The 12,215-nt window shown below is 39.2% G+C and overlaps 1 protein-coding gene across 1 annotated transcript in view; it reads left to right on the top strand.

The window, feature by feature from the left end:
• Nucleotides 1-11,695, top strand: part of mov10l1 (Mov10 like RISC complex RNA helicase 1) — a 71,846-nt gene extending 60,151 nt beyond the window's left edge. The window contains exons 22-26 of the mRNA XM_059654770.1: nucleotides 1,152-1,301; nucleotides 2,477-2,584; nucleotides 6,164-6,304; nucleotides 8,024-8,115; nucleotides 11,217-11,695. Coding sequence (XP_059510753.1) covers nucleotides 1,152-1,301; nucleotides 2,477-2,584; nucleotides 6,164-6,304; nucleotides 8,024-8,115; nucleotides 11,217-11,247 — 522 coding nt within the window. The 3' untranslated portion in view covers nucleotides 11,248-11,695. The remainder of the gene's footprint in view (nucleotides 1-1,151; nucleotides 1,302-2,476; nucleotides 2,585-6,163; nucleotides 6,305-8,023; nucleotides 8,116-11,216) is intronic.
• Nucleotides 11,696-12,215: the final 520 nt, after the last annotated feature.

Here is a 12,215-nt window from a genome sequence, read left to right as displayed (position 1 = left end):
CAGTGCATGATAGTATCAATAACAGTGATACCTGCACAGTCCTTGCTGAGATGAACTTCTGCCTTCACATTGAGAATATCCTCCATCATGTTTTGTGGCACTATCACCCTGCTAAATGGGACAGACCTGAAGGAGATCTGGCAACTCAAGACCAGGCATCCATGAGGCGCTGTGTGCCATCGACAGCAGCAGTATTGTACTACAGCGCAATCTGTAGCCTCACGGGCAGCATATCATTCAGAAAAATAAAACCATAATTTTGAAAATTTAATGTTTTTTAAAAAATGTACTCACCCTACCTGGAGTATTGTGACCAATTCTGGTCACTCCACTTCAGAAAAAATGTGAAGACTTTGAAGGGGATATAAAAAAGATTTATGAAGATGATTCTATTGATGGACTAAAGTCACGTGATTTGCTTGGAGAAGCTGAGTTCGCTTTCCTTGCAGTAAGTCGAAAGAGATTTGGTACATATGTTCAAAATTGTGAGGAGCCTTTACACATCATATGGGGAGAAATAATTCCTAGTAGCAGAGGAGTCAGGAACTAGAGGTCAACAATTTATAATATCTGGCAAAAGAAGCAATGGTGACCAGAGAACCAAAATTCTTATGGCATGAATAATTAGACTCTGTATTACAATGCCTGAGAAAGCAGTGAAGGCAAATTTTTGTTGTGGTTTGATAAGCAACTGAAAGACAATGTAGGGATAACCAGGGAGTCAAAGACTGTGGGAGTATGCTGGGAGATGGAGTGCCGTTCTCAATCAACCATGAACTTGGCAAATTGCTTAGCAGGCCTAACAACAGGCTGAATGATCTACCCCTGCTCCTAATTTCTATATTTGTGTGGTATTCTTGCATATACCTTTGTAATCTGTCATTCATTTTGTAAAAAACAACCTAATTCCCTTAAATGGAATTACACAAGAAGTGACAAACTCTTGTAGGTTTCTTTAAGGCATGTTACAGCTCCCTGACAGTGACATACCATGTGCACATACATTTATTGTTAAACTGTTGTCGCTTCTATCCTTAAATAATTGACAAACATTTACAGAAATAGCTGTATGGACACTTCACTTTTGCAAGGCATATTTTAATTCTAATTTTGTAATCACTGTTAATTGAAATAATTTGTTAAAATTTCAGGGGAATGAAATGAGGGAAGGTAGCAATCCGTCATGGTTCAATCCTAAAGAGGCAGTTCAAGTAATGCGTTATTGCTGTCTCCTGGCAAAACACTGTACAAACCCAGTAAAGCCTTCTGAGATTGGGGTCATTGCACCCTACCAAAAACAAGTAGGTACATTAGAGATATCATTTAATGATATTCCCTCTACTAATTACTGTTCTTTTACTTCAACTTGAAATTGATTTGATTTCTTGTCATCTATACCCCTAAGTACAGTGAAAAGCTTTGTTTGAAAGCAGTACAGGCAGTTCATAGGAAGTAAGGACTTACAGATCATGGGATGCTTGGACAGAGTGAGCCATATAGGTTAGACTGCGCAGGAGGTTTGAGAAGCAAGATCAGCATTAATATGATAAACGTTATTTATAGTTAGAGTTGATTCATTTTCAAATAAACAGCAGGAAAGAAGCTGTTCTTGAACCTCTGTGTTCAAGCTTTTGTATCTTCTGCCTAATGTAAGAGGTTATAGGCGTGCATTACGGGGTAGGGGGGAGGGGTCTTTGTTTTCGGCGACCTTTCTGCGGCAACGAGAAGTATAACTGGAGTCCACGGATGGAAGGTTAGCTTCCGTGATGGTCTGGGCATTGCACACAACATTCTGTAGTTTCTTATGGCCCTGAGCAGAGCAGTTGTTGTACCAGGCTGTTACGCAGCTGGATAGTATGCGTTCTGTGTTGCGTTTGTAAATGTTGGTGAGGGCCCTCGAGGACATGCCAAATTTCCTAAGCCACCTGAGGAAGAAGAGGCGGTGTTGTGCTTTCTTGACCGTTGCATCATCGTGGGACATGTAGGACGAGTTGAGTTGGAAGCAGTTGACATATCAGCTATAGCAGGAACTGCAGATGCTGGAGAATCTGAGATAACCAGCTGTAGTGCTGGATGAACACAGCAGGCCGAGCAGGAAGACTGATGTTTCGGGCCCAGACCCTTCTTCAGAAATGCTCCTCTGATGCTGCTTGGCCTGCTGTGTTCATCCAGCTCTCCACCTCTTATGACATATGATTTGCAAGTTGAACAAGTAACTGATGTTGCCCACCCCTGACTTGTCCCCCTATTAAAGCAGGTCAAGATAAGGATCACATACAAAACTGAGATTAATTTGGAAATTATTTCAAAATATGGTACAAAAGATAAATAATTTGGCAAGAGAAAATATGGAGACATAACCATATTTGTGAGCTGGCAATGTAAAGGTGTAGAATGAAATTGTTCAGTTTTCTCACACCTAAATTGTTATAAGTTCAAGCAAACATATTAATGTATTTTTATTTTGTACATGCAGGTGCAGAAAATCAGAATTCTCCTCCGAAGTGGTTATCTCTCTGACCTAAAGGTTGGATCTGTTGAAGAGTTTCAAGGCCAGGAGAAACTGGTCATAATTGTGTCAACAGTAAGATCATTAATTCTTGTGTTGACAGTTTTAAATGACTTACAACAGTCCAGTAGCATGTATGGATGGTATTAATATGGAAATAATGCTGTACCTAGCATTAAAAAAATACACATGGTGGATACATGCAGGAGGTCAGGCAGTATCTGTGCAGAAAAAAAACAAGTTATCATTTCAGGTTGTTAACCCTCTTCCTTGCATTTCAGTTTAGCTTTACAGCCAGAACACCTCAGGTCTACATTTCTATCCTATTTTGTTTCTATTATCTGTAAACTCTCTTCAATCTATTTATTGTTTGACCACTTCATAAATGTTACAATCCATACTATAGGTAGTTGCAATGGAAATGTTTTGCTCAGAGATAATAGATAGTAATTTCAACACAGTAACACATCTATTACAGTTTGGAGTTAGCATTAATACTTGCATACTTGTACAAATATTGCAGCACTCATACAGGGGTACAAAATATATATGATTATTCACCCTGTAATGTACATATTAAATTGAAAAATAACGTGTAAAAATTAAATAGCTGAAAATGAACAGAGCCAACCTCATCAAACAGTTTTTCTTAGATTATGACTATACCACTGACAGTTTCCAGCATTTACTAACTTTATTTCAGGCTAAAAACACGAGACATTTTCCATCATAAATCACTGCTGCCCTTGTCAGTCATACACTGCGGAAGAGGTCCTTCAGCCTATCAAGTCTGCACCAACATATCTATTATTCCCAATTTCCAGCACTTGGCCCACAGCCTTGAATGATATATACTCATCAACATACTTTTTAAAGGCTGTATTCCTCCACTGTCGTCCGAGACGGTGCATTCCAGATTCCTTCTGCCTTCTGGGTGAAGATATTTTTTCTGAAATCCTCTAAACCAGCTGTCCTTCGTCTTAAAACTATGCCCCCAAAATTATCCACCCTTCAATTATCATCAGTAGCTGCTTCCTGTTCAGCCTGTCCATGCCACCATAATCTAATACACCTGTCAGGTTCCCATCCCCCTCGTGCTTCTCTGCTCTGAATAACCCAAGCCTATCCAGCCTCTTGTCATGGCTGGAATGCTCCAACTCTAGCAAGATCCTGGTGAATCTCCCCTGAACCCTGTCCAATGCAATCACATCCTTCCAAAAGTGTGCCAAACAGAACTGCACAGGATTCCAGCTGTGGCCTAACCAGAGACCTGTACAGCTCTAAAATAACTTCCCTGCTGTTATAGTCTATGCAGCCTTGACTATTCTATTAACCTGTCCTCCTGTCCCTCAAGGATCTGCATACAAAGACCTTAACTTTCTGTTCCTTTGAGCTTCCCAGTGTCTTGTTGGTTGTTGATTACTCCTTTTGTTACTTGTTGTCACTTGTTACCTTTCACTTTTCACAGTTTAATTCCATCTGCCCATCTGAGCAACTTGTCTATCTCTCCTTGTACCACAAGACCACCTTTGCTATTAACTACCTGGCTAATCTTCATGTCATCCACAAATTTGCTTATCATCTCTTTCTCTTCCCACCATCAATGTCCTCATCTATATTGATACACATCAAGAAGGGACCCAACACTTATCCTTGTGATATGCCTGTGAGCACTGGCGTCCAGTGATAAAAACAGCTTTCAACCACCTTTGTCCTATTTCAAAGCTGATTTTGGATCCAACTTGCCAAGTTACCCTGGACCCCATGTATTTTTAGATTCTTTATCAATTTATAATGTGAGACCTGTCAAAGGCTTTGCTGAGATCCATAAAAACTACACTAGCTGCACCATACTCCTGCACGCCTGATCACCACCTCAAAAAATGCAATCAAATTTGTTAGGCATGATCTTCCTCTAACAAAGCTATGCTGACTATAGCTGATCAAACCTTGCTCCTCCAAGTACAGAAAAATTCTCTCATTGAGAATTTTCTTGTTTCCCTACCACTAATGTTAGTTCCACTGGTCTGTAATTCCCTGCCACCCTTCTTGATAAATGGAACCACATTAGCAGTCCTGTAGTCCCCTGGCACCTCACATGCGGCCACAGATATATTAAATAATTTGGCCCTCCCTCACTTTCCACAGCAGCTAGGGATACAGCTCAGCTGCATCTAATGAACTGTCTACCTTTTATGCCTGCAAAAACCTCCAATACTGCTTCGTTCCTTATGCCAATGTGGTCAAGAACATCACAGTCCCTTTCCCCAAAATTCTAGGACTCATTTAACACCCAGTTATTGTCCTCCAGCTCCACACGGCAGGAAAGTCAACATTTCAGGTCAGAACTGGGGAGGGGTAGGGAGCTCAGAAATAAATTGAGGGGGCAAGTTTGCTGGGCGAAGGTAAGTGGGGTGGTGATAGATGGATGCAGGATGGGTTGTAGAGATTGGTCAGTGGGAACGGTGGGGTGGATAAATGAGAAGGAAGACGGACAGGCTGTGTCACGTCAAGGAGGCAGGGATGAGAGGGAGGGCTGGCCAAGGTGGGGCAGTTTTAAAGCTAGTGAATTCTAAGTTGAGGCCATTGTGCTGTAAGCTGAGGTGGAATATAAAATAGAATATATTGGAGGAACAATATTGGATAAATTGGAGTTGTTGTTTTATTCTTAAATGGTAATTGTTTTAAAACTAGAACTTAAGCTGCAAGCTATGTTTAAGTGGAGGATTTGTATAATTGCCAACATTAGGCCTGCAGATATAATAGGAACCTAGTTAACTTTTGTCTAATTTCCTTTAAAATAAAACTATGATGTAAAATTAACTTTGCAAACTGATTATTCCAAAGAGGTGACTTGTTAAAATAATATGTTAATAACATGGAAGGGAGAATCTCAACATTGTCCTCCCAGTCCTCTAATGTAACATAAGATTACAAGTGAAGCCACTAAAGAAGTGGTGAGAATTGTGGGTATTAGCTATTTCAACTGGGTTTGTGGTTCTTCCAGTCTTCCACCAAAGTCATGGCAAGAGATTTTTTAAAAAAAGCATTAAAATTCCAGGAGTTGACTCCCAAAGTCCCAAGCATTAATTATTGACTTGTGACACAAATGCTTTATTGCTTTGGTTCCAGATAAATAATATTTGTTTTAAGTAACAATTTGCTTTCAGCTGAGTACATGTATAACTTAATTTTGGTAAACTTTCAAAAAGACTTGCCAGATTTGTTAAATGATAGGCTGTACAATGTCATTTTTCAAGAAGCCCCTCAGCATGTTTTGAACCAAGTATTAATAGAACTTGTGTAATGTTTCAGAACAAGACTTTTACTAGATCGATCATTTCTTCATTGACCATGTAAAATGTGTTTTAAGATGTTCTGGTACAAATTCATTTGTAAGTCATCAGTATACATTAATACTGATGTATAATTCCCAATTGGAGATAAATCAAACCACCTCTCCCTCCAATTCAGTATTTTTCACATGCACCTTTTCTTAAAATATTTCATGGCTGTTTAACAGATAAGTATATACCAAGTTAATATACAATGTTATGATTATGTTTAATATGCTGCATTTTTTGTTTGCTTTTTTGAATATAAACAAAATAAGAAAACATAAGCAGTTTCAACATGAACGAGTGCTTTGTACAGGTACGGTCCAGTGAAGAAAATCTGTTTGAGGACACTCGTTGTGTTTTAGGATTTCTTTCCAACCCCAAAAGATTTAATGTGGCCATCACTCGAGCAAAAGCACTGTTGATTGTGGTTGGTAATCCACACATTCTTCTCAAGGTGGGTGAATTTCTTTGTTAAGTAGAATTTCTGACTTTGAGTCCTGATTTTGCTTTAATCTGTTGGTTTACTTGATTTCTAAAAGTTGTAAGAGGATCTGTGCATGTCCTACCAGCTTAACATTAGACTAAAATCAGAATCTTGCAATGTTGATTTGCAGGGAGCCTACGGATACACTTGGTGATGAGCAGAGCTTCGGGATTGCTAGTGCACTCTGATTTATTCACAATCACACTAAGTCAAAACAAATGAGAATATCATGGCAAAGTAAATATGTGAAAAATGTCTTTATTTTTCAGTTTATTTGCCTTTACAATGGACTGACTTTACACATTTAAAATTTTTTAGTTGCCGGTACCTCTGGAAAAGCTTGATAATCTTTCATCGATGCAGCCAAACGTTTTCCATGTTTTCATACTGCAGTGCAAAATCCTAGAGCTTCTCTCTTGACCTGTGCAGCTTCAGCTAAGGAAGCAAGCGAGTGAATAGGCAGACATTCATTGGATCTTCCATTGGCAATTTTTTTTTTGTTGGAAAGCCGTTTCAAAAAAGTTGGAAGTCACCAGGTGGTTTTGTCAGTTTCTTGCTGTGAGAGTAACATTGACATTCATAAAGCAGCCAGGCCTTTTGGATTTTCCTGTTGGCAGCTTTCTGGTGCCTTCCAATCTTTGGAAAGACCATAGCGGTGACACACTTATTGCTTCACATTTCATCTTTAAACACTGAAAGCGAACTGGCAGAGAGCAGCAAAACAGTTGGCTTTATCTACTTAAAAATGCTTGGCTGCATACTCATTCAGGCTGTGGGCAAAACCATTTTGCAGCTATTGTTGTTAGTTTACCCATGCTTTTGTCCACTGGAATGGAATAGAATATACTTTTTATTGTCAAGTGTACTCCAGTAGTAGAAGTACAGGAGTACATGTGGCAATACAGGATATTTCATATCCTTTAGAATATAGGCTGTCTTTAATGGTGCCATCTTGGATACAAAAGAGGAACAAAAGGAAAAGGAGCAGCATTACGTACAGTGTCTATGAAAAATAACTTGCAAGTAAAATAATTATGACAAAGTTTTGGTAAAGAATTTCAAATAGCAGCAGTTGAGCGCATGGTCAGGCCCAATCCAACAACTGTCCTGCTCTGCGCTGCACCAAATTAAGTTGTGCTTCACTTAGGCCTCACGTTTCCCCTCACACTGCTGAGGGACTTGGGTTTCCCCTCGCACGGCTCTTAACTCTGCTCCAGTTTGTTACTCTGGTCATCTGACAAGCATGCATGACATTGGCCAATTTGGAATTACTGGTCCAGAACTTTGACTTATGACCGGCAAGCCCTAATGAAGGGTCCAGACTCGAAACATCAACTTTCCTGCTCCTCCAATGCTGTCTGACCTGCTACGTTTCTCCACCTCCACATTTTATCAACTCTGACTTCCAGCATCTGTAGTCCTTACTCTCCTCCTCCTCCTCTTGGATTTCTCCTGATTAGGGGAAGGGCCAATAATCTCACCATGAGCAGAATTTTGAGCTATCTGCATTTGGCTCATCGCAGTTCCGCTATAAAAACGAACATTAGAACTGTACTTGAAAATTGGTTGCAACAAATCGGTAAATATTTGTTAAGTGAAGAGTAAATCATTTTTCCATTAACTGGTACCACATTGCAAGTGTTGTGATGTCAATTATAATAAAACTGTTAAACGTTTTCTTTGTCACAGGATCCATGTTGGGGTGCATTTCTGGAATACTGTGTTACGAACAATGCATATATTGGTTGTGATCTCCCACATGAAGTTTTGATTCAGCAGGGGTAAGTTTGTTTTTAAATTGTTCTTAATCCACTGTCCAATCTCATCTTCAGTGAAATGGTTTAATTAATCAATAATAAAAGAATAGCTCAACAGCGCTGAATAAAAATTGACATTCCTGGCGTAGGCATTTACTGAGAATTAGAAGATATAAGCAGCTATGCAGTGTTTAAACACAACAAGGCAAAGGGAGATAATGGTATAAAACCACTGTGGCTACATAAGGTAGGAAAAAAAAATTCATGAAGTTCTTTAAGCAAAGCAACAACTAATTGACGGTTGTGATATTTGTCACAGATGAAAGATTGACGTTTAATGGAGGAAAATTAAACTAATGCAAAATACAAAATAAATGCAAATTGATAATGTGGAATACTAATTCTAAGACTGAAATGCAAGGTGGCACAAGGGTCTGTTGAAACTCCCAACTTTGGTTGCCAGCATTCAATGTATCATGTAATTCCTTTTTAATCTATTTCCTCCCTGTTTCTGGGATCTCTTCCTACCCTAATGCCTCTTTATATCCCTAAAGAAAAACAGTCTCCATTCCTCTGGCGTTCAGCATATTGTTTCCCATTTAACCATTGTTGGTGACCAGGTTTTCAGTCACCTAGGCTGCACCATCTATCTTTCGTTCCTCCTGTGGGGCTCAACATCCTTTTTTTTTGTTTGTGTGATCCTATGTAGGATAGCTGTGCAGCTGCTTGTTGTTACAGTCCTCATAGCCGTATCACACTGTTATCCATTTTTGTAAAATCCAGGTGTTCTACCAGATAATTCAATGCGTATGTCCCAAGGAATGGTTAAACAGAATATGATGTGTTATTGGTTTTGTTGTGTTTCTGTACTGGTATCAGCTTGTAAACGGGCTCAAAAACCATAACCACTCTCCCCTACATCAGACATTTCTGAAATGACTGCCAGACTACTCGGACCTCTCGGCATCAGGGTAGCCCACAAACCCACCAACACACTAAAACAGCAGCTAATGAACTTAAAAGACCCTATACAGACAACAAACAAAACAAACGTCATCTACAAAATACCTTGCAAGAACTGTGACAAACTCCACGTTGGACAAACTGGCAGAAAGCTAGCCACCAGGACACACGAACATCAACTAGCTACAAAACAACATGACCCACTATCACTCGTCCTTACATACGGATGAGGAAGGACACCACTTTGATTGGGACAACACATCCATCCTAGGACAAGCCAAACAGAGACACGCACGGGCATTCCAACCGGAACTCCAACAAACACATTGATTTGGAGCCAATCTACCATCCCCTGAGAAAAAGAACAGGAAATGACATCACCAACGCAGGAAATGACCACCAACCCAAGGAAACCTAAACAGATAAATAGAAAGCGGGACATAACACCAGCGCTTCATCGGAGGCTCACTGATGATGTTACCTAGAATGGTGACGAAACGTCTGAAAACTAACCTTCCAGCTCAGTGAGCAAACTCACATCCAGAACCTCAACCTGAGCTACAAATCTTCTCAAAACTCGCTAATCCCTTTTTTGTTTGTTGCTGTCATCTGAGAAATTAGTGCCCTGTCTCATCCAAAAGCTCTGATGCAAGTGTCGCTCTATCTGGGGGCCATAGTCATGAAGCAGCTTACACAGAACTGCAAACACACTCAGAATGCTGTTTTACAGAAATCATTTGACCTGTACAGATCTTTGAATCAATATTCCAGGAGTCAATGAGGACTTCAGCTGACCCATGGATCTATATGTAGTTGAGGTTTGCTGAGCCAGGGTTTCTAAAATTTTATTGACCATTTTTGCATGCTATAGGTAGCAGTCATTTTCTGTGGAAAGGATGAGCAAAAGAAAGTTCAGTAATGTCAAACAAGTGTCGTATCAGCTATGAGGAAAGCAACTAATTAAGTACATGATCATCACACCATTGAATTTTCTTTTACAATGCAGGAGCTTAAGTTACGTGGAGAAATGCTGCAGTTGGCAAACACTAGGAACCTTTCTGATTGCTCCTTAACAACCGTAAACCACACTTGAAAAGGAAATAGTTGCTGAGCTATGGGGAAAGAGTTGGGAACGAGAAAGCTTTGTCAAATTGCCAGCGAAGGCATTATGAAGTGAATAGTTAGTCTCCTGTGTGCTATCATTTGGATAGTTTACTTTTAGAGCTGTTGTGTGCTATGGCAACAACTACTATATTTGCAGTTCTGAAAATATGTCCAGGCTGTATTTTGATTCTTACAAGGCAGATACTGAAAATCATGGTGAGGAGCATAAGGCCTGAGTTATTTGGGTTGTGTCTCACTTGGTTATGTGACTTTTTTTCATAACTGTATGATATGAAAAGCTAAGCAGATCTGGCAGCTGCTGTGGAGAGAATGCAGTTAATTTTTCAGATCCAGTGACCCTCCTTAATTCTGAAGTCATCACTGGACCGGAAGTGTTAACTTTGATTTTTCGCCAGATGCTCCCAGATCTGCTGAACTTTTCCAGCAATTTTTGTTTTCCTACTAACTTGTAATAGTACTTTTTGCTCAGTTGTTCAGTCATTGTGTTTGATCCCAATTTTGTACTGCTCTTAAATTTAAATCACATCTGTCCTCATCTTCAAAGTGTAAAGTCCCTCTTAGTTTACATGTACAACCTTCCCTACAGTCTTCTCACACATACACTCTTCCTTTATCGTGAAAAACTTTTTTTAGATTTGCTTTCGCCAAGGTAAGTACAGCTTTATCACTATGTAACTCCATCTTTTAGATATACTGACATTTTTACTTTTCCTACTATGTTTGTTCTAATAACATGGCAACTAAAATTTCCAGTGGTTAAATTATACATGCAGTCATTCAGCATACACCATGTAGTTTGTTTCTACTACAAGAACTTGCACTTCTCAGCATTGAACTCTTCTCTCCCATTTATTGACTAGTTTATCCAGATGGCTTTGAATGATCATGTTATTGAATTGTTTACTCATATCTCCTGAAGTGGGCAGGCAAATCACTTCATTGTAAATTGTAAAGAAAGCAATTAGATGGACTCATTGTAAGAACCCAAATCTGAGTCAGAGCAGACATTAGCAATTTTATCTCAATCATCCCTGCAGGTTCTATTTCACTTATGAGGGAAAGACTTAATGAAGATCTTCAAACAAACATGCAAAGTGAACGATGCTTTCTCTACCTCCATTCGTAGTTTCCACATCATAGATGCCAACATCCAGTAATTATGTGCACTTTGTACAACACTTTACCATGTGTGGTTTATTGAGACTTTTTTAATGGCCAAGGGATTGGAGAATAGCAAAGTAGTAGTGCCCCTTAGCCTTGCTAGACCAGTAACATTCAGTTAGCCTTGAGTGTGCCGAGTATGCCCTTTCCAGTGAAATATGTGCCAGCCAGCTGTAATCCTAAAACCAGCAAAAAGATGGAAGGGATCATCAGTATTGCCCAGTTGCCAATAGTCTGATTAATAATCTTCAATTCAGGTTCTGTCAAAACCTATTCCGTTCTAGAACTCTTCAGTGCTTTGGCTTAGTAAATTCTTGAATCTAGTTCTATCAGCAAATTGAGAGTCACCTTGACAGTAGGGAAAATTAACATTCAATGCTATGGTACGAAGGTGCATTACAATTTGCTCAGTGTCTTTCAATATTCACATCTAACGAGATAGATCTACCCCCCATGATGAACAAATATTTAGTTTCTTGAGATAAAGCGTTCTTGTTGTTTAATACTACAGTATTTAACAGCATGTCTGGATAGAATTTAACATTTTACCAAAAGGCCCAGGACTTTCATACTTCAAGGCACTATGCAGTTGTAGAATAAACTCTGGAAAATGTGTAGTTTTTTTTTGAAAGCTGTCTCAAATTTAAGCTGTTAAATTTAACCTTTAGTTTAATAGAAATTGAGAATCATACTCAATACAAGACTGACTCACCCTTTTTAATTGGAAAGCTTTGTGGAATGTGTATGTAGAAATAATTGTTTATACATATAACTGAAGCTTTCTAACATTTTCCTCTATTTGCAGATTTGTATCCAGTAAGTAACAAAATATTGTGCTCAGTTTTGGAACTTGTTTCTTCGTACTTGAGGAAGAC

The sequence above is a fragment of the Stegostoma tigrinum genome, chromosome 25, assembly GCF_030684315.1.
Source record: "Stegostoma tigrinum isolate sSteTig4 chromosome 25, sSteTig4.hap1, whole genome shotgun sequence".
NCBI classification, from domain to species: domain Eukaryota; kingdom Metazoa; phylum Chordata; class Chondrichthyes; order Orectolobiformes; family Stegostomatidae; genus Stegostoma; species Stegostoma tigrinum.
The sequence above is the reverse complement of the archived record's forward strand: the minus strand, read 5'-3'. Positions and strand labels throughout refer to the sequence as shown.